The 23792-nt window shown below is 34.2% G+C and overlaps 1 protein-coding gene across 1 annotated transcript; it reads right to left on the reverse strand.

Annotated features, from left to right (window-relative positions):
• Positions 1–202: 202 nt before the first annotated feature.
• Positions 203–22117, reverse strand: LOC120349873 (zinc finger SWIM domain-containing protein 4-like). Its single transcript, XM_039421146.1, has 2 exons — positions 21586–22117; positions 203–1628 (listed from the first exon to the last, which is right to left on the reverse strand). Exons 1-2 carry the CDS (start codon positions 21923–21925, stop codon positions 1597–1599), a joined length of 372 nt encoding a protein of 123 aa, XP_039277080.1. The 5' UTR covers positions 21926–22117; the 3' UTR covers positions 203–1596.
• Positions 22118–23792: the final 1675 nt, after the last annotated feature.

Here is a 23792-nt window from a genome sequence, read left to right on the forward strand (position 1 = left end):
CGAAACGCACAAATACCATTCCCCAAACACGGCAGCCGACATGACACACAGGCCGACCGACACGAGCCGCACTGCATTCAGCCTCCCTTCGATCGCCTCGCACTCACATTCGGGGCTCTTTCTCCACCATCATTTCATCTCGGCCAAGGCTGTAAACTGGCAGGATTTGGCAGGATTCTTTTTCTGCTATACACTGCTATAGCAGAATCTTGTAAGTCTTCTAAACAGGAGTTTGCAATAGGAGATCTCACCAGAGAACAGCAAAATGTAATTACATTGTATACTCTCTGGATATCACCCACATAGCAACATACTGTAAAAAAGGTGTGAGAGTTTTGAAACTTTTAAATCTCTTATCAGATGGAGGCCATATAATACAGAAAAATAAAAAATATGGTTACAACTCACAAGATAACAGACTAAAATTTGTTTGGAACAATAATTCAACAATTCTTTACATCAATGAATGGAAGATAACATAATTGTCATTGTTCATTATTATTGAATTCGCTGCTTCATTATGTATCTCAGATCAAAGGTACTATGATGATAAATTCAGAATCATTGCTATCTTAAGAAATCTAAAACTGTACAATATAATATTCAGATTTAGAGCTACTTCAGTATTCCTTGTTCAGGTAATCCTGTACGGGAGAATGTTCAGCCTCCACGGCTGTATGTTCCTGTACAGCAGAAATTTGATACTCAGAGGATTGACACTCAGAACATCAGAGTATAGCCTACATATACAGTAAAGACTCACAGTTCGTTTCGATTGGCTAAATTGTTACTCTCAAGAAATTATTCTACAAAATGAAAAGACTTGTAAAATTCGACTATATAACATCAAATTATCCTAACCAAAATTTTTGATCCCAACCAAACTCCAAATTTGGCACAGAGTAGGCTACATGATCTCAGGACTGCTTTGAGAAATGAGAACTAGTAGCAAGTCCACTGATAGAGTAATAAGATCTGTAAGGATGATGACTATGACAGACAGGATGTCGAGGTAGAAAGTTTGAGAGAGAGATGAGTGAGGAAGTGGGCGGGTGGCCCCCTATTGGCTAGCGAAACATGATTACCCCGAACAGAAAACCACCGGGAAATTTGAGATGGAATACAAGGGTGCAAGAAGGATAGCTACTGACAGACTCTTATTACACGGAGAAAATTAATCGAGAACGATAACTGGAAATGAAAAAGCAAACTGAAAGGATGTGATAGGAAACTTTTGAGTCTTTATCAAGGAAGATAACTTTGATATACATCAACATGTAATTAAAAATCGTAGTATATCTGAGGTCGGGTTTGATCTTGATGATCATATTTCCATGTTGTCTTTTCCTGGAGTGGAATAAGCTAAGTAGGTTTCTGCCAACCCCTGGTTTCATTCGAGAGAAAATATAGGAATATGCAATATACAGTTATTCAGGGAGGATGAACGAACAGTCCATTCCATTTATAAGCGCAGTTAGATATAATAAGTATCAGATCCATATTAGGAGTAGAGTTTAGTGTTTAGAAGGTAGTTGTAAAATGTTATGAAATTGGAACTTACCAATTTCACATAGCTGGTTCTTGATTTCAGGTTGATCAAAAAAGTAACAAATTCAACATCGACTTACCTGTAAAAGAAAAATTAAATAAGATTAAAATGACAGAATAAGTTTGAATTCATTCGAATTAGCATACATATTATCACAGACAAGAATATTGTATCTAGCTTGTATATAATATTGTTTATCTGAATTAGAAAGGTATCTGTGATATTACACTAGACACATCCCCCAGACGGCGCTATGCCTTGAGGTAAAAATGGCTACAATGAAATGCTATGTATACTGTTTTGATAGAATTATTGAATAAAGGTCATTCATTTTAGTTTTATATTTTTTCCACTAGATTCAAATGTACCGTATATGAAGGTGATATAAGTGAATAAGCTTCTAAATCCCCGAAGAGGATTTACAGAGAATACAGTACTGTTCAAGAACAATATTGAGTGAAAAGTGGATTTTTATAGTATAGTTTTGCAATGCAAACCAGAATTATCGAGTATTCTAAATGAATAGTCCTAATATTGAATTGTGTTAGTCCCTATCCTATGATTCTGATCAAGAGATTAAAATGATAAAATCTAGTGACATCCTTTGTGATTTACAAATAAGAATATCGTAATAACTGATTCTAGAAGCATTAGTGTGATTCCTAAACTGAGTTAAGGCTCTACAGAAATCATAATAGATCAAGTTTCATGAAATTCAACCAAGTATCACCTTCTTGATTTAGTACTGTTTCAGAACATGGAGGGTATTAGGGTATTATTTCTCAGCTGAACATGACACTGGATTTCTCAAGCTACAATTTGATTCGTAATTTTGAAAGGCAGCAAATAACTGATACTAGGGGCTCACATATCAAAAATGCCCAAAATAAGGTCATATCGGTGTGGGAAAAATTTTAAGAAACGTTGTTCTCATCAAAAATGAATATTGAATTTTCAAGCTGTAACTAATTGTTGTAAGTGCAGTACAAAGTGTAAGTGAAACCAGAGAGAGAGGACACGATGCTGATTTACAAAAAAATGAGATTCTATAATTTAATATCAAGACCTACTTTTAAATTTCAATACCTCTAATGATAATAATAATAATTTGGTTCTCAATTGATTAGGTTACCGGTTCATTTAATACCTATGAGCTAAACCTAATAGCTATAGATTAGCTATATTCGTAGATTGTTTATCCCATGCTATCAGCTATACATTTCAATCAATACGGCCATACTGAGTCTTTGAAAGCTTTGCTGGGAAACTAGCTTAACATCACAATAATTTATTATAGTTGAATCAAGTACTGATGCTTAACCGTACTAAGTAACGTATGAATGATACATTGGTATTTCCTTCCAAACCAAGGAAAGTTAGAAATACACGAAATTCTCAACTAAGACTAACTAAAAAGAATAACTGTGAAATTCCCTATCAACTCTATTCCTTTATTCTGAATTACTGTATTACATGTGACATGAATTCATATTAACCAATCAGCTAATAACAGTTAGTCAGTTGATAACGCTGCTAACAGGCGATTTCATCAATTGGAATTCACATAATATGCATTTGAAGAATCTTTCTCTCCATACTCAAACATTATTATATTTAGTTATGTAAGAATTAAAAATTCGAAGTACACTTTTTCAACTCTATTTTGTTTCTCAGAAAATGGCATTATGAATCGAAACATGTTGTGAGAAATAAAATAAAGTTTGAAAAAGGGTACGTTGATTTTTCCATTTTTAAATAAACACAAGTAGTCTTTAACATTAATTTGAAAATCATAATATAAATTCAAGGAATTTACATATTCATTTGAGAATCTGCATGAAGTTTCTATCTTAAGTGAATATCTTCCAGAAATTCTGTTTTCTATTTTATTATTTTGATACGTATTTATATGAACCTCTTCCAGAGCCTGAACAGCGTATTTTCAAAGAATAATACACTGCTCCAACGGCTCAATATAAATTTCCAAATACGACTCTCGTTACTGTGTAAGTGTATTGCTTAATATCACAAGCCTCACAGCAAATATTACATTTTCGTAAAATACGATTGAAAACGTCATTGGCCAACACCATTGAATTCATTTGGGACATCACTGTGAGCCACAAACTCAATTGGAAAATTATTGTTCGTCCCCAAATCCAATTAGGACCTACAATAATGTAACAGCAGAAAGACAAAACAGAAGTAGGAATTGAGAACATTTCCCCACCTCGATATGAACTCTTCCTATTCATCTATCAACTGTCACATTTCATTGCATGTTGGTACATATTTCCAACAGTGCAAATTGGACAATGTAATTTGAAGTATGATACGTGCAACTATGGCAAGTTTGTTAGATGCCTTCTAATTGGCGTGCGGTGCGCCGTAATTTCAGTTGTAATTAATTTTCTGGACGTAAGTTATATCGCATGCCTGGCATCAGCAATTCACATAATTTTATTTCTGTGCCAACCGGCGGTCTCCATGGAGCACTGCGCTGAACAGTCCAACGGTACCAGCGCGCGTTTGCAACCGTCAAATTGCGAGAACTTAGTGCAGTCGTTCAAATTTATAATTAGCTCAGACTCGCGCTATCCAACTTATAATTATGAAAGTTGATTTATCAAAAAATGTTTTTATTTGCATGTTATGTCACTAGAATTTGTCATTATCTGCTAATGTGGCACATATAGCAACGCACAATTGGTGACAAAAAGTGGTATACATTTTTTTAGAACATAGATGTGAATAAAAATAGGCAAATATGTAATATAGGAGGGTGAGGTGTATTTTATTTTGTGGAAGTAACAAAATGAAAGGTAGCCTGCACCAAGTTCCTTCCAGCTCTACAAAAAAAATCAGCTTAGTTTTTTACTACTTTTTATAAACTTCTAGCTCCTTCCGTCTAAATTCTTCCAATTCAGTTTCTGATAAATAAATTTTCAACACTTCTCACGAAAAATCCAATACAAAACTCAAGTTATTCAAATGGTATTAAAAATATCTAGTTCCAGTGCAATTGAGTGCTGAAAATAACCGTAATTATCAAAATGTGAAGGTTAATTTATCAGTGTTAGTTAATTTTGGAAGACAATCCTGTACCACTTGATACAGAGTAATTCACATCTGTATCAAGCTACCGAAAATGGATGCACACCTGCAAGATGCACAGTAGAAACAGTTGCAACGGAGCGGTTCTCTACGAGCACTTTGTAGTCACAAGGAAGAAGGACGGAAGTCGTGCCGAACAAAACGTAACTGAGAAGAAAGAGAGGAAAACCTAGAAGAGGAAGGTGATGCCTGTAGCACTGAAGAGTATACACCACCCCTGCTCAATCTGCTCTCTTTTAAGAAATTAAACTCTCCTTTTCAGTGTAGTGGGTCTTTCCCACGCCGCATGACGCTCTCTCACCTCACTTTTCTCTCTCTCTAGTCACACAATTTCGCTCGTTTCGTCTCTGTCTGCTCCAGTCGCCACTACTTGGCCCAACACCTGGCCTTGGTAGTTCCACAATGCAGCCTGCAAATGCCACTGGCTTTGCACACACCAAGCCAACAGTCGATGAGCAATTTTTAGCCAATCCGCAGATTCTGTAGTTGATGTGGAATTTATGTGGAAATTGATGAGCAGTGCAACAAAAACAATCCTAATTGATCGTTACTGGAATTTATTCTTGATGGCGGAGGCATGGTGACTGATTGAAAATGCAAGAGTTAGAGCTCTTAAATCAATTCTCAATAATTAAGAGTGGTTTTCAAGGACTATAGAGTCTTTTATCCAAATTCATCAAATGACACTTTTGTAAATGGCATTTCTTGGAATTTTCATTAGATTTTTTTATGCTCAATGAAATTCATGAATACAGAAATAAATATGCTTTCAATAAACAATATTCTTATTCTATAGATTTTAGTAGTATTGATATAGGAGTAGTATTCGAAAAGTTGAATACTTCGGCTCTCTCTGTTGGCAAGACCATATTCCAGCAATAACACTTATTCCAGCATTTCATCAAGATAAAAGGGATATGAAACGAACAAAACTACTGCATTGTCATCCTCGATTGTAGAAGTAGAAGTAGAAGAATTATACAGTCAAATTGGCACAGTGAGACGTCTATAGAACAATATATGTCTCAATGATTCACTAACCTCAGAAGTACTATATTCCAATGAACAATACCTGACAAATCAGTGTAAGAATTCATCAATCCAATACACACAATACAAAAGCGAAATAAAAGTAGAATTACTGAAGTATATAGCAGGAATGACAGTAGAGTGCTTTCAATGATTTCATGCAGACTTGAGTTTAAAGATTTTGACGTTGTAGATTGAATTGTGTATCTCGCCTCAAAGAATAATAAAGTGGTGTCAGAAAATCTTTCAAACTCACAAGCAATTCATATTGTTTCTACTCATTACTCTCCTAGGAAAAGCTTGAATTACTATTGATAAGAAACGTTCTATTTCAACTTAACTGATCGTTCAAATAACCACTAGACTTTACTACGGTAGAGTTCACTATATGACGAGAGAAATATAGATATAATCTTGAATAATAGAATATTTCTGACGATATTATTGACTGATGAATGTGTCGTAGATATATCCATTGAATAGATAAAAGTCAATATAAATAAAGTAACAAACTTGGTGATTGCAACGCAAGTTTTCTGGAATTAAACATTCATTTGAATTGAGCCATCAAGAAATGATTGTAAATTTTCCAATGAGTGCTGATGAACCGGAACGTGGAACCGAATGAAACTTCTACCCTGAAAATGACTGCTTACTCTTACATCTGTATTTACATTAAATGTTTCTAGCTTTGCAATCTCCAAAGAATTGAGAAAAACGATGAATAATTTCAAACCGAAAAGTAGATGAAAATAAAATTACCTTGATTTGGTCCAAGGATGAACTTATCGAATGGGCTTAATAATAAATGAGGGAAAATGCAACGCATTCCAATATTAGAAAGCAAAATAAATACAGACACAATACACCCTAGGGTATAGTGTAAGCTGTAGGAGAAAAGCTGTCAGTTATGTTGTGTTATGATGGAAACGGGAAGCTTAATACAAAGGAATCTATCTATTTTGGAAGCAAAATTAGAAAATGCCAGTAACCGGCATAAGCTTCTCAGGTAGAGAATAGACCGGGCATGAGAAAATACAAGGTATTGAAAAGCACCAGAAAGCCGTAAATAACTTGCTCTATACTCCATTTCAGGAAAAACATTTTTAGAATAATGATGGTCTTTTGTGTAAGTCCTACTGTACTTTAGGTACGTGAGGGAGAGCCAAAACAAGTCTGAAAAGAATGTAAGCTCCACAACAGATGGAGTTCTGGCACCCTCACCATTATTATTCCATTGTGCACGCATGCGCACTCACTTACATCCATCTCAAAGGAAAGATGAACATAAATAGAAGATAGTAATAATTGACATTAATAACAATCAGTTTTAATTAATGTTCACATTAAGGAGATTTTATTCGTTAACAAATTTATTTAAATCGTAGTATGTTATAATCAGCTCTTCGATATTAATTGACTTCTTTTTGTTTCATTTCAGCAAAATATGAAAAATGACAAGTAGAGTTAGAGAAGAATCCTATGAGTATCAAGATCATCCAAGTGAGATATCAAACAAGATTTACAAATGATATAACTTCAACGTAGCACTCTATAAGAGATAACAACTTTATAACAGTAATCTATAGTATTTTTTGTAATCTGTGTTGTTGGCAGCCGAACAATCATATTATGCTGATGTAGAAAGAGTATTTTTCAATTATCAAGACTTTTCAACCAGATTGTCAATTGATTTTAAAGCATAAAAACATGAGGCTCTTGAGGCTGAACCATAGCGCTTGAGGTGAAGGGAAAGCAGCTTTTTACTTCAGAACCAAGCAAGAATAAATAAGATAATAAACAATTCTATGAATATTTTTCCAGGCTACAATTTATCCGCGTTTTGTCATTCTCGACAAAGCACAAAGGAGATAGAGCACTAAACTAGTGGCGAGAAGTGAGTTATGATAGTGAAGCCGGCCAACTCAGAACTCAGAAGCGGCTTAGCCCGAAGCCCAATAAACTTACAGTTAGCCTTTATTCTAGGCTCTAGGTTCGCGCTCAGCCTATTAACGGATCGGAAAAGAGTGGAACTTGTTGGTGATTTTCTTTCCGGTTAGTCGGGTCGCGGCCATGGCTGCCAATCAGGAGGCAATCGGCGATTTTCACAAGCAACTATTAATTAGCGAGAGAAATTCGTCTATAAGTGGCAGCAACTGGAGCGGAATACAATGAATTAGTAAAATGCACGATAGAATTTCTTGGGACCATATTTTTCCCAAATTGAATTTGTCTCAGAAACATTCAAGTCTTATAGAAAGATGGGAAATCTTTGAAAAATAAGACACTTTTGAAAACGTTTGTAAAGATTCACCAATATCTATTAATTCCCGTGTTTCGGATGGACACGTTAAGCCGTCAACCCGGCTGCCTAAAAAGCAGTCGTTAGGTCATGTCAGAGCTCCTGAAATTTATGTTACGACCTGAAAACTCTGACACCAGACCTGAGCCAGCAAGTTCGCACGATATTATGATTATTAATTCAAATGCAGAGAAATACACTATTATAATATTTTTGAAGAGAGAGAGAAAGAAATTTGAATCATTACAAAACCTGCTTTGGAATAATTTATAGGTAAAATGACGCTAAAGATAACAGAAAATATGAACTACATTATTGAGTTTATCAATAGATGATTGGCATGATTTCATCTGGTGGAAGATATTGCAACCGGGTGGTGAGCAGTAGGCAACATGCGCAAGCTAAAACACTAATTAACAATAATAACAATAATTGCATTAATTCATTATTTTGCAATCTACCTATAACTATAACTAATTGAGCAACGGTGATTATGCAATAATTATCTCTGATGATCTTGAAGAGTATACTGATTATATTGTATTTGATTTGCAACAATTGTTTACATAAAATACAGTACCCAATTCTCCACTATTCGGAGCTCTTATAAAAATACTACTACAAACCCAGAAGACTTTTGAAATATTACTCTCCCAATTCCTTCATTTTACCAACTATTTTGTCTAAATTCTCGATCTTAGTTCAACAATCTCAAACTGGGTATCCCTTCTATTTCCCTTCTATTGCACAATGTCTCTATTAAAACAATCTACTCCATCGATAACAAGATATTAGCTTCTACAGAGCTGTATTGATTTATTTATCTAGGATAGGGAAGCTTCAATATAATGCATTCCAGTATTCACAAGTGAATTTAAATTTCACAGGAAATCTAGAGAGCGTAATGTTTAATAGGTAACATAGTGCAGAATCCAGATGTTCAGTTACTTAAGTGTTTATAAGGTTACTTCCCTGATAGCAACAATTCAAGAGGTGACTGTTCCAGTTGAGTCAGAAAGCGCAATTAGCACTAGGATAGTTAACGCCCCAGGAAACAGGAAGCATGTGGATTGAACCAACTAGACGTTCATGCGGGATACTTGAAAAAAGTAGAAAAACTACCGGTGAAGCACAGGTGGAGTAGACCAACCATGGAGAGATCCTAGCTGTAAATCCAAACACAGCCTGGAATTTATTGATTGGCATGACGCGTTCATCCCCACCATTGCTATAAAAATAGCATTGATCAATTGAATGAAATCTCTTGTCATGGAAGAGCCTTGTTGTTTGCCTCTTTCCAGAAATGATGAGCCTTAGACAAAATCTGTTTCAAGTTTGAGGTGAATATAAAAAGAATATTATTGGAGTTCCAGGCATAGCCTTCTTGAAACTAGGATACAAATTAATTCAGATAATTTGTCGTCACATGCCTGGCATGTAAGGCATGATACATGTCCTAACATCCTTCTCTGTCCAAACCCCTTGTCAATCTCATTATTTTACAACATATAGGCGCAATATAATCTCTTTTGGGTGGGAAATCCGTGTAGGTGTTCAAACAATGGTCTCACTCATAAGAGGGAATGCTTTGAAATTTAAGTATTTTGGAAAGTAGAAATTTCATAAAATTCCAGGCACATTCCAGCTTTTCAGGACATCCCAATAACACTTAATTCTGGTCTGATGTCAATCTCATCAATAACACTAATTACTCAAATTAGGCTAATTGTTATCAAACTGCATTGTAATAAATCATTACTCCACCAATAATTGTAATTGTGACACGTCTTTAGTTTGGTAATTAATTTCAAGTGACATAATTATTGGAACGATGTCATCACTGATATTAGCACATTTTGAAAATTAATTTCAGTTTTTGTAATAAATGTATTATTTTAGTATTCATCATTAACTTGAATAACAAGTAATACACCAAATTAACAATATTCCCCATTCATTTTACAAATAATCAGCAATACAACAATGGTGATGAGTGAGAGCTAAGCTTTAATCATTATTTTATTGATGACGAAATTCACAATGGATTGTAGGTCTATTTGAATAAGGTTACATAATTGGCTCACTGTTGTCAGCATTAAATAATCAGTTGTACAAAAAACTGATAAATTCAACACTGTTTACAAACATTCATCATACTCAAAGCGATAATGAGAATAAATAAAAAAGTGGGCGTAAAAGTTGTTTGATATCTGTATTTTTGTTTTAATATTTAATGAGATTTCAACGAGTAGGTCTCTAAAAATCAATAGACCATGCAATATTGAATATGTTTGTTGCTATCTGAATGTAGTAATATCTTATCAGGGCAATCAGTACGTATACAGCTATCACAAGTTAAACTGATAAAACAAACTTCTCCAAAAACAAACTGATGAAATTCACACACAAATGATCGGCCTCTCAGATTGTTAGTTAACCATTGATCTGTAAAGATTGAACCTCCAGATGGAAGCTTATATACTTACAGTATATTATAATTATATGCAATATTATAATTGCATATTGTGTGATGGCCACGCAATCAATCTACACTCACATCACACATTTGAGGAGAATTAATAAAATAAATCATCCCTAACAAATTCTATTCTATATTCTATTCATCCCCAACAAGTTCTACGTTTCCTCCCAAGATGATTGTGTCCAAAACTATGTACAGCTCAAATCGAAGCTTGGTTCTCAAGCTATAATATTTATCCAGTAATATGCCTTTTTTATTGTAAAAAACTAGCAAACTATTCATAAGAGAGTCTATAGTTCTTTGGAAATTTATTAAAACTAAAAATCACCTTTTCCTACAGATACCTTGAAAAGTGACCATTTCTGCACTGATTGCAGGCCGCAAAGAATCACTTTTCCGCTCTAGTGCGCAAAATATTACTTTGCGTACTCCAGATTTGCAGCATGACAACGCAAAATAGTTAGTAGGTTATATGGAGCACCAGTGCAGAAAAATCAAAATTAAGTTGGTAACAATGTCTTTAGTTAGAGAAGAATCATCAATGGCTGTATGGCTACATATTTATGATGAAATTCCAATCTAGAAATCCAAAACCATAATAATGTTTATCTAAATCATAATTAAATAATAACTTCTCATCATTTAATAATAAATAATGTTTCTTTTCTATTGACAGTAATAATTATTTCAACTCAAAGCAATGACAAATGTAGCAAACACACATTATGAAATTCGAATTTTGAGGTTAAATAATTACCGTTCGAAATCCATGTGAATAAAATTAATAAAATAACATTAGAATATACTACAATAAAATATTTTCTGTTGTCTATGTTATTTTATAAATATTTTTTAGTTTACTCATAGTATTTTTCGGTAATTTGAGTTAACCATAAGTCTAAATATCTGAATCCTGTTTTCAGCTGGATGAAACGAAGTTAGGTACAATTCTTTCCACTAGGTCGCGCGCTTGTCAGTTCAGCCATTTTGCAGCTATCCCAATCAGCTATCAACATTGTTGTTGACTGTGTATTTTGAATGCGAATTTGTTCTATCTGTATTCTTTTCTGATTTTTGTATAATTATAAAAATGAGAACTTTTGTTGAGAATTTTCAACTTCAATAACAATATTATTCATGTAATTTTGACAAACAAAATATTTAAAATAAATTATTAAAATTAGAAATTAGAATTGTTTGAATTATTAATTGATGAATTAATAATAAATAAATTTACTTATATTCTTATTATTTGAAATAATATAATTTATAAAAATATTAAATATTAAAATGAAAATTAATGATAGAATAATTAATAAACCAATTTAATAATTCAATAAATAATAAATAAATGAATTGATATTATTATAAATATTAATACTGAATATAGAATATTGAAATATATTCAATTATACATTTTGATTTTTATTCATCATTCATTATTTTAAATTATATATTTTTTTATTTAAAAATTGATTGGTTGATAAATTATTTAGAAATTGGAAATTATTCACATTTGCAAATTAATTGGTTTATTTCAATTATTGATTGAAATAAAATTTCAATTGAATTACTAATCATTATAATTAAATTATTATTATTTTATTTTAAATAAATTAAGGTTTTTATTAATAACAAAATTACACAGAAAAACATTTTATGGCTTTACATATTCAATGGTAACTGTAGGAGAAATTTAATGTAAAATACGTGCACAAAGTTCGTTTGCTGCATTCAAGAAACCTTTATTCCGCACTCGCCTACAGCTCGTGCATAAAAGTTTCTTTCGGTGCAGCAAACTGTTACTTTGTGCACTAGTTGCACAAATAAATATTTCTGAAACTATCTCCGATTTTTTCTGCTCACAATCGAACTAATATATATTGATTAAGCCCCAGGATGATTCAGATGGAATTTTCTATTGATAAAAAACAGCACATTTCATAAAGATACCATGTTTATAATCTAAAATTTCAAAAACCACAGTCTAACACAAGGATTTTCCGTCGAGAAAATAGGCTCTACGAAAAGAAAAACCAATACCCATTATTTATTCAACACTAATTTATATTTAGATGACATTCAAGAATTTCCCAACCTCCAATATTTTCGTAGCGCACAAGAGATAATTTCAAATTCTAATGAAGAGACATCCGAATCTGAACAGCTCAGAGCTCAGTTTCAACAGCCTTGGGATCGTATATCTCTTTCTCATTATCTCACTGCGTTCGGTTATAATCTCATTCAGCCAATTCAATTTTCGTCTCTCTCTCTCTCTTCATTAGTTTTTCTCTTACAAACTCTCTCTTTTACTCTCTCTATCTTCTTGACAAACCATCTCTTTTCCTGTCTGACACACACACATTCGCCAGCTTCTTTTCCGTCAAGTGTAGTATTACCCTGCAGCCTTCTCACAGAAAGGTCAACACCAAAATTATAATTTTACAGAATTGGAGACTTGACGACGCTCAATTTTCAACCGAAACCTGCAGAGAAGGCTATGCTAACCGGGTTAAAGATCCGGCAAAACTGCAACTGATTGAGTAATTAGCATTGATCTATTGCTTTATTTTTGTCAGAATACCAAGTAGAAGCTCCTCCCGTTCAAGTAATTGCAACTAATCGATTTTAACAAATTGAATGATATCAGAATGCTTGATGAAATCACTTCTTTTCTTTGAAATAAAGATGGGCTCTGCTAGGTCTTTGATTTGAAATAAGTTAACTTCTAAATTGATAACTTATATGATCAGATTATTGTGACAGTGCGTTGATATTGGCATTTATACATGGATATTAACCGAATCATCTGACATCTGAAAGCCATGTGCAGACAGATTTTGTTGTTCATGATTTATGAACTCTGCAATTTCATTTCATAAGGATGAATGTATTAGCGGAACGTTTTCCTGGGTGGGCTTTACAATATTTTTATAATTAACTCTGGATGAAGACAATGGAAATATCATTTTTGGGCTGGGAAATCATTGAAAATCTTTGTTTAAAGTAACTTTCATACACCCTTTTCAAGGAGAAGTTAATTTAAAGAATCACAATTTAATACAGTCCAGGCTACTCGTAACTAGCGACAACATAGTACGAAGAACAACGTGTATATAGTAAAGTGCTTGCAATATTCGGTAGCTTCTACATATTAAATTGCATCAATTTTCGTCTTCTCGCGATGGTTCGTGTAACAAATTTGATAGTCGATCGTGAATTATTGGTCATCTATCTGTTATTGATCCATCAAAAGACTAGTAGTTATCTGAGATAATAATAAAGTTTTATACTGTATAAATATCTGTTTTAGGAGTTTTCTGACATTGAATATACAAGAAAATGGAAATGAATGACTTCAGACCACTATTAGCTACATAAATAACACAAAGTGTAATTTGGTATTAATAATATAACGGTAGCATGGAATTTAGGCTTCATGAATATTGATTCTAATATCCTACCTGATGAATACCTAATGGGACTCTAATTGAACAGACTTGGACACTAAACTTAGCACAAACCTAATGGTCAAAGATAAGCAGCTATAAAGGCTGGGTCCGAAATGAGGAAACATTCACAGTTTCTAAATGTCAAGTGATTCAAACATGCAGTAAAAGGAAATTCCAGATCAATAAGCGATTGCTTGAACCTGTGAAATGCATGACTCATCTTTGAATGACACAGTTTTGGAGCTGGAATTTCATACTTACAACATATAAAACGGACACCTCAAATTTGTAGTTGAATGTACTTCTACTGATTCATTACACGAGTATAATATGAGTAGGTATTGAGCTATATTAAATTCAATTAGAGTAACATCGTCACATAGCAACAAAATGTCATTCTTGAAATGACAATATTCGGTGATGGCACTTCACCTCACATTATTGCATTTCAATTATTCATGTTTGAAACTCTCTAAAAACATGCAATTTATTGAAATACTGTAATATATAGAAATCTGTCAAGTTCTTCTGGATTTCTTTAGAACCGCACTGTTACACTATTTGTCATGAAAAAATAAAAAAACTAATCTACTTTTAGCATTTTTATTAACGTAATTCAATTTTATAAAATACGTTATATTTTTTAATCAACAACGTGAACTTATTGTCAACCACAAAAACATCAATGAATGTTACTCAAAAAAGTATGAACTGGAGAAGTATATATTATACTAAGACTGTTTAAGTTACAATAAAATATAGTTATATAATATCTAAAACACTATAGTGACGACATGTTTAGAGCTGGCATAGCACATTTTCAAGCCCGGAGACAGACGTTTCCAAGTTTATGTATTTGATAAGGGTCAATACTGTAACTGTAGATGTGAATACTTGGTCAATAAACTGAGTAACCAAAATAGACTCAAGTAATGAAGGGAGACATTATTGCATGACAGTTTACTGTTACACTCTAAATTTTATATTGAAAATTTCTAATTCCATATGGTATCATCATTTCTGAGAATCTTTTCAAATCTTCTCAGTGTTCTCTAAATATAAATTTAGAAAATTCAAGTTAAAAATAGCATGAGTTACTGTCGATAATACCTAAAGACCTTCAAATACAGTACAGTCTCATACTATCTCCATAGAAGATCGTTTAAAATATGCTTCTAAGATAACGATCCACATTTAAAATCAAAGCCGATATTGGACGAGGAAATTGGGCATATTTTGTCTAATGACAGAAAATAACGGTTGTTGGATGCATTTCGGACGACACTTGAGGCCGACAATGAGCCGATAATATCGTGATTGCAGCAATCAGGTGGCAAAGTTCAATAATTATTGACACTTAGATTGATTCGGTGGTCATCTGTCACGTTCAACAGTGATTGACGCGCAATTCTTGCCCAATTATTACAAGTGTTATATTTGGCACGTCTAATAATAAAACCGTTACCTGGGAGTTTCCCACCATTGATCCAAGGATACGACACTGTTGTGAGGCAACTAATCTGAGCTACCAGCAGTTTGGGAATCGACAACATCAGCAATTTATACAGGCCAGAAAGCTTAAGCTGTTATTGGGAGAATATCAGTAAGGAATGATTTAAAAATTATTTCCAAGTGATGAATTTGAATATGATTCTACTGTATAAAGTAGGATTAGATTATGAGTAAAGTGAGGTTTAATTATTTTTTTGCTAATCGGAATATGTTTTAAGGATATGGTATGAGGTGGATGAAATGTGAATATGAATTTATAGAGAAGAGAAACTGATGAGCTGCTTACTTGAATAAAATATGGATAACCCATTTAGTAAATAACAGAAAAAAATAATTTAAGCTAATGTTAATTCCTTCTAGACCAAAATACAATCTTCCGTCTTTTTTGGCAATTGAAAAAATAGTTTCTCAGAAACTTACTCACTTTCATTGCCCACTTATCTTTTGAAACAAAAAAGTTTTTAGCATGTCGAAAATGTCATGTTTCCTGCTCGAAATGTCCAGACTTTGACGAACGTGATAATTTATTCAAAAAAACCTATCAGTTGGATAAAAATGATCCAGACACCAATTGACAGAAGGCATTCTCCCCGTTATTTTGATGTGAAATTCTCACTTATTCTCACACCCCATGATTCTGAGAGAAGTAATATTCAAAAGAGAAACATATTATTTATTGATGCTTTGAATTTTATTTGAAAAAATCAATTTCCTTTCAATCCTTCAACCCTAGAACTTTATGAGCGCGACTGGAATGTCGGGGATGATATTCTACAAATAATTCTGTGGCTAAATTAGGAATTCGAGAAAGTTGCAATTTTCAACAATTTGGCAACGCTGTAATTTCTTCAGATGGAGGGCCAAGTCTCGACTCATTTTATACAGACTATAATAACAAATTGACTATAATTTACTCCAGGAAATACTTAACACAGATTGTTCCAACTCTGGGAACAGTAAATGTTCTCATAATCCCTTTATTCCCTTTTATTTGAATAAATCCGATTCAGCATCGATTAATAGAAAATATTCTGGTATATTTGATATTGAAACAAATTCAAAGCTGAATATTGAAGATATATTGACACTCGGGGAAGAGGAACAACAAAGTTAACCGACTGACCTAAACGAGACAAGAAAGAAGATCCCAGGAACAGAGAAGGAAACAAGATCCAGCTGCAAGGGTATTTAATTCCATTTAAAAATTGTGTCCTGACTAGGACAGGAAGAGTTAACAACGGAAGAAGAGAAGTAAAGAGAAAAGAAAAACGAAAAAGAAGAGAAACCGGTGTTGGACTGAGAAGTTCAAGGGCCTGGTTCTTTATCATTGACTGGTTGTAATGATAGGAAGAGTTCGTCTCTGATACACGCGGTGGTCTTCCGTTGCTTGATCGTGATACAAAGTTCAGAACTGAGATCAAAATGTATAGAAATAGAAATCTAGAGTTGTTGAAATAGAGAGAGATAAACATAGTTATGTATTTGGTACTAATTTGCTAGTAGCTTGTTGATTATAAAAGGTTGTTATAAATAGGGAGTATAAACCGAGAGAACAGAGAAAAAAGGAGTGATCCGATATATATTTGAGTTGAAACACGTCTAGAACAAAAGGCGATAGTACGTCCATAAAGCACCAACGAAAATATAAAACTGGGTGTATAATTTCCTTTCATGCAATTTCTATGAACAAAATCCGAGATAAAAAGGGACAGGAATAGAAAATTCTCTATTTTTATCTTATTAAATGGGCAAACTCCACATAAACTTGACACATCAAATAATTATGTTTACGTCACCACGTTTGTCGTCCAAGATGAATGAATGAAACTATAGTAGAGTGAATACTATGACAACATTGTTATAGTAGGTGAGCTATTTTTAGTCGTCTAGTCAGGTCAGTGCGCTGATTCAAGGTCACTCCATCACCCTTCAACAAACCAGGAATCCAATTGGACTGCGTCGGTTCTATTAGACTTCAGTCTTCTGACTATACAGAATTTGACAGCAAGGACCGGATTGTTATTAACGTGATTGAATAAGTAATACAACGATTGCTATAGATTAATATGAATTGTATTTTTATATCAATAGCGAAGCGTATTACCACTGCTAATACATAATATTATTATCAGTAATAATGAATCAGTTGGTATTAAATAATTTGACAATTCTTTTCCAGCAATGCAATCGGAAAATTTGCATTAATTACACTGAGGTTTGTTTAATGAGGTTTGCATGAGTAGAAACAAATTATCATTTGCTACCAAAGTATCATTTAAATTTTCTAATTAAGAGAATCATGAATATGAAGTGAAGAGGTCCCGTCCCTCAACACCAACATTTATTATTTGTACTGAAGAAGTAAGATTCACTTCAAACTGTTGTCAGCATTTCAAATACTGTAACATCAATGCTTCCCATTCAGCCAATGCTGACAGTCCAAAGTGAATATCACTACACAAATTTCATTTTGAGAACCAAATCTCCTTACGACTTGCATCCATACACCATTGATCACGATTTAATCAATGACCTCACCACTGACTGAAAGTGAACAGCACGACCTCGAAGCTACAGCTCTCGTGAGCATCCTGCCGATAAGCGGGTCGAAGGCCGCTGACTACCACGGTTTGGGTTTAGGTGGCATTCATATACATTCAAAGATCCATTATCATAATGTGAAATTGAAATGACGGAGCGGGTGCCTCCGCGGCAGGGGCAAACTGGCCCCTTGGCCTCCTCTGACCGCCCCCGGGCGCGCCCAGTGACCCCTGGCGCCCCACACAAGGGGCAGAGGAGGACACGCGACCACACAAACAAGTTCTGCCAGATGAGCGATGGGTCTACTCACTGCTCTCAATGATTTCCAAAACTAGTGTGATGGTTGCATTGATTTGCAAGCTATTGAACAAAATATTGTGTGACTCCTCCAGTTTCAAATGATAACAGTCTCACATACTTGGTATTCAAAAAGGTTCCAGTCCGGGTTTTCCTACGGCCCTCATGGAAAGGTTTACCATGAATTTCAAGCATTATTGTTAGAATAACAATAAATAAGTAGACATAACTTATGAATTACCTGATAAATAAATAAGATCCTTCTTTACGTCATTTCAGTTCAATATTATAACGCTTGCAGGCTCAAGCTACAAGGATAAATTTGTGAATGCTTAAATATCCCAATCACAATACTTCACTGCACAACTACTGTAGTATAATTAAATAGAACTACACAATGGCATGTTTATCAGTACCTAACGCAGAATAATATGAGTTTCAATTCTGTTCTATGACTTCTAAAAAAATACATTAATAGAAGTTTATTAAATTGAAGAGACAATTTTAAAATAAAAACTTGTGGGTTTCAAAAAGATATGCTATCAGAAAAGTTTAGTGTGAAGAGACTGTAAAGTGTGAAGAAAGGTCGAGAAGATAGAAATAACAAATTTTCGAGTGCTTCTACGATGATTCCAAGAAGAGAGTCCAAAGAGTTCAGTAAGGCAGTACCATTTTTGTTATTATCCGGTGTTCCTAGAATTTCAGTATTATCCAGATACGTATTTTCCAGAATTTTTCTGTGGAAATTTATTTCAAGGGGAAGCGTGCTGCAACCAGATAATAGATACCAGTGGATAAGTGAATTTGAGACTCAAACCAATTTTCCAAAAACCTTCTTCATTTTTTTCATAATTGTGTTTCAATTTGAAAAAATGAATGTCAATTAATTATCTAGGATAAATTATCACACACTTGATAAGTTTATATTCTAGACTGTGGTATAACAGCAATGTAGGCTACTTTCAGTAATGTGCTTTGTGGATTTTTAGTTCAGCAGATAAGCTGAAGTTGGTAAGAACTTTGTCCTAGTTTCACCAAGAAACGCCTTATGTATGAATGCTATGCATTAGAATTATCAAGACCAGGAAGATGGTGAATAACTATAACTACAAGTTGAAATATCCTAATTAAGATACCCATACAGTAGCCTACTAATGACTAACTAAACAGCATGCTCAATATCTATCTCATAAACCAAGTTTAATAAGCTAGTACTGTATGTATCAGCTTGGTAGTTCACTAACTGCTGTGTTATCGGGGGAATAGCTCATGTACAGTAGTAGACTATAAATACTGAAAAGTGACGTTGCTTTTGATAAGATTCACTTTATCTAGAGAAGAATTGTTGCTCATTATATCCAATTTCCAATATCTGAGAACAACTATTGATGGTTTAAATCTGCAGTTTAGGTCATACAGTACCATACTAATCACTGTAACTCATTTTTTTAGAGTATTTGATACTATTGAGCTTGATATTTACAATAGAATCACTATAGAAGTCCCATATGAGTGGAAATAGGTAGAACATTAGCGACAATTAAAAACAAAGATTACAATAATTATTAGTAAATCATCAATTTATTCAATAATTTACATCTACATTCTGTGCTAAAATTGCCATATACTGTAATACAGTACTTGTAAATTTTCATCCATAATAAACAGCTTCAACTTATATTTGGAAACTCCAGATAGCTATGATAGTTAATGAGGAATTCTTCACGTGCTAGATTATGTGTCATTAGGAAATATCAACTCATTAAGACTAGGTAATCTGCCAAAAGCCATAAGAGCAGAAATAGGCACACTCAAATGATTACAAAATCAAATTAAATATTCCTAGCTATAGGCAATAATGCTGGCAACTAGAATCCAGATAGGAGAACCAGCACATTGAGTTCGACCTTGATATTCCTAGGTAAGGCACTGCTGCTCATTTAGATTTTTTGCCACTTATTGCCTAACACCTTACTTTCCAAATCTGAACTTGACAAATTTTAAATGTAGTTCATGATAAACTGTGGAATCACAGAGCAGACACAGGTTACAGATTCTAAGGCTGATTGGTGATTGGGATTTTTAATTTGAACACTTTTTTCTATGTATTTCACACGACATGCAGTTAAATATACTGATATGATATAGTATATATGAATATACATGTATCAATATGTCGTGTGAAATACATAGGAAAAAGTATTTTATTACATCGCAGCTCGGAATGGGTCAAGAAACTATCACATTTAATTTGTATTAGTATAATGGAGTATTACATAAAATTTGAAAACATTGTAATTCCGGATTATTGATTACACCAGTGAAACCACTTAAATGTTACTCATAGTAATTAAAAAAAAATAATAATATTTTGGAGAAATATCCAGGTCTATAAAATTTTCTTTGAGAAGTGAATAAATTCGTTTAAGCTAACTTTAAATGAGGTGACTCTTGTATGAAATGAGTCATAATACACCTACTCATGGAGGATCAAAATAAAAAGGTAGGCTAGAGGATAGACTAGTTAAGATAGGAATATTTTTGTCCTCTAAAATATCAAACTCAAATCGGTGGATTTAAACAAAGAAAATGCAACGACTTTTACTATCTGAATTATAGTTCACAGGGATTAAGTGAATCAATGAATTGTAATGCTATGACTCATAACACTAGCAGATTGGGAGGAATGCGATGTGAATCTGACTCAACATCCGTAGTTTAAGAAATGTATCCTCCTCTTCCACTCGAAAATGCAACAATAAAACTAGTATCACCTTTGTTACTCATTCTGGTATCTGGAAATTTGAAATTTGGTTGGGGAAAACTAAACAGCCTGTAAAACTTAGACAGGTCGTGAAAGCAAGAGACAACGTAAATCTTGACATTAGCAAGGATTTTACTAAATTGATGAAAATACTGGACTAAGATAAGAGATACGTAGGCTAATCGTATTGTACATTGTACCTAAAAATTAAAACTTGTTCATTTTTAGAAACGAATTGACCACGCATTTTCTAAAATGAAGATTCACTACATTGTTCGTGAATCTTCAGATAGGATTTAGTTGGAGCAGAAGTGCTGGTTGGAAGGTTAACAGAAAAAGATGGATTGCCTTTGCCTTGGACTTGACGGCAATTTCGGTTGGGGCCAGGGACGAGGCAGGTGGGGCGGGGGATGTGGTCCATTATTTGAGGAAGCGGGTGCGGGGAACTAAATGAGGCTCGGGCCTCACAAAGAACGGACAAAGGGCATCAACACCGCGTGACTGATCTCGATGGCACTGACACTGACGAGCAAAGGTACTCACCGACTTGAAGGACGCTATCCACACAGCCAGACTCCAGTAGCTTCAGTCCCTTGTAGAAGGAGAGGTTGTGGTGTTCGGGTGCTGCACTCGCCCTCGAAAGGGACGAATACATGCAGATGTCCCTCTCGTCCCTCGGGAACGACCAGAATATAATCCGTCGCTGGACAGGCTCGGGTATGCGGTCATAGCGCTCCTCTATCCTCTGAAAAGGGATGTTTTCGGCGACGACACGGGCCGTCACGTCCAGAAGGGAGTCGGGTTGACGCCGGCAGGGGGGACTCTGCCCCCCAGAGCGCCCCCCGACCCGCGAGCAGCACAATCTCTTAGGGGCGCCTGCCATTATTCCACCCAATAATCACAAGTCAAACTTGACTACTTGCTGTTACTTAGTAACAGGCCAAGTCAAATACAATCCATTGCTGAGCTGCACGCACACTACTCACCACTAACGACACACACGCTCACCACTGACACCACTGCACATGAGATGCCTCTCTCATCAGGCTTCCTGCCAGACTGACCGTCACTTCCGAAGCGCCGCACCACTGCGCTCGACTCCCACCATGCACCCTCAGCGCTATGCACAGTTCTCTCTCCCCAACTTGCAACGCTACCTCTTACGTATCATCAAAGTTGATACGTAGTACAAGATTCTTATAACTTGACAGCGTTTGCAGGATAGGTGGAAGCAAGAGGTGCAAGTATGTTTGATTGCATTCAGGACAGCTTCCTAATTATAATAAATTCTGTTTTGAAAACATTTATCAAACTTCATCGACTTGAATACCATCAAATTATACATTATTAAGTATTAGTTACCCAAGTACAATAAATTCTTAGTTTTGGAAACAGTTGTTAAACCTTATGATTTGACCTGTAAAATACATACAGTGTACAATACATTGTATACATACTGTATTCATGTATATCCTGTATACATACTGAGCAATCTAAGGACAGCTTCCTAATTATAATAAATTCTGTTTTGAAAACATTTATCTATATTTTGAAAAAATTAGTACTTCATGTCATAAAAGTACCACGAATTCTTGGAACACGTATAATTAGCAAAAACTGGATGATTACATTTACGACCAGTTTTGAAATGACAATACAGGTATAATGGTATGCAGTTATGGGCAGATGTGGGCAGCTGAACACCCCCACCCTCCATCTCTAGACAGAGACATGACATATTCCTCACTTTATTATTTTGTTGGAATTTATTTAATTTGTCTCAAAAAGTCAATGAATACAGTACGGCAATAAAGGGAATGCAATAAAGAAGAGCCTTGTTGACTCGCGATAATTTTCAACACATCTTTGAAGACACTTCAGTGAATGCACTGAAAATTGTCAATTTTGTACGATCCACACCTAATCTCAACAGTTTCCTCACCACTCTTTATTCTTCTGAAGTTTTACCCGGACTGGAATAAATATCGAAAGATCAAAGAATAAAACTTGAAAAATATGTTCTCAAATGGTCGTCAAGTCATGTAGGCCTATTGTAATACCATTGTAACTGGAAGGGTGACTTAATATTAGATTTCTTTACCTAAGAAACTCATTCAACTCAAGCTTATAAAAACATGGACACTTATAAAGATCGAAAGAATGCCAACAAGGATAGCAAACAAGAATGAACCTGATGATGAATTGAGAATGAGATATAATTGAGTTAAGACCTGATAGATGGATTTTATGTAGGATTAGTTACCATGAATATTTACAGACTTAGAACATCTCTAAAAATTATTCAATCATAGGTTTAATTAAGAATTTTATAGGATCAAAAGACCAGCTAAATACAGTTTCTCACTTCAAATATTTATAATTACACAATTATCTGTTTTGTAAAAATGATTAATCATATTATATAATTCAGTATCTATAATAATTATTAAATCATATAATATAAACATTTTCTTTTTGATATTAATGCATAGTCAGATATCAGAGCACATCAAAGCTGTCAGTTGCATGTATTCAAAATAATAGTTCTTCGTTCATCTCTTTTCCTAGTATCGACTTTAGCTTCTACAATTAAATGATAGCGAGTTCTTCAGCCCGAGGGCTACTTAGTACTGTGGTACTAAGGGTAATTAAGGGCAATGGGGAAAAACGCTTCTCTTAAATTTTCTCGTAACTTTTCATTCGTCGAATACCGATATAGTTTAAATCGTTTCTTCAAATTTTTAATTTTT

This window comes from Nilaparvata lugens, chromosome 2, assembly GCF_014356525.2.
Source record: "Nilaparvata lugens isolate BPH chromosome 2, ASM1435652v1, whole genome shotgun sequence".
NCBI classification, from domain to species: Eukaryota; Metazoa; Arthropoda; class Insecta; order Hemiptera; family Delphacidae; genus Nilaparvata; species Nilaparvata lugens.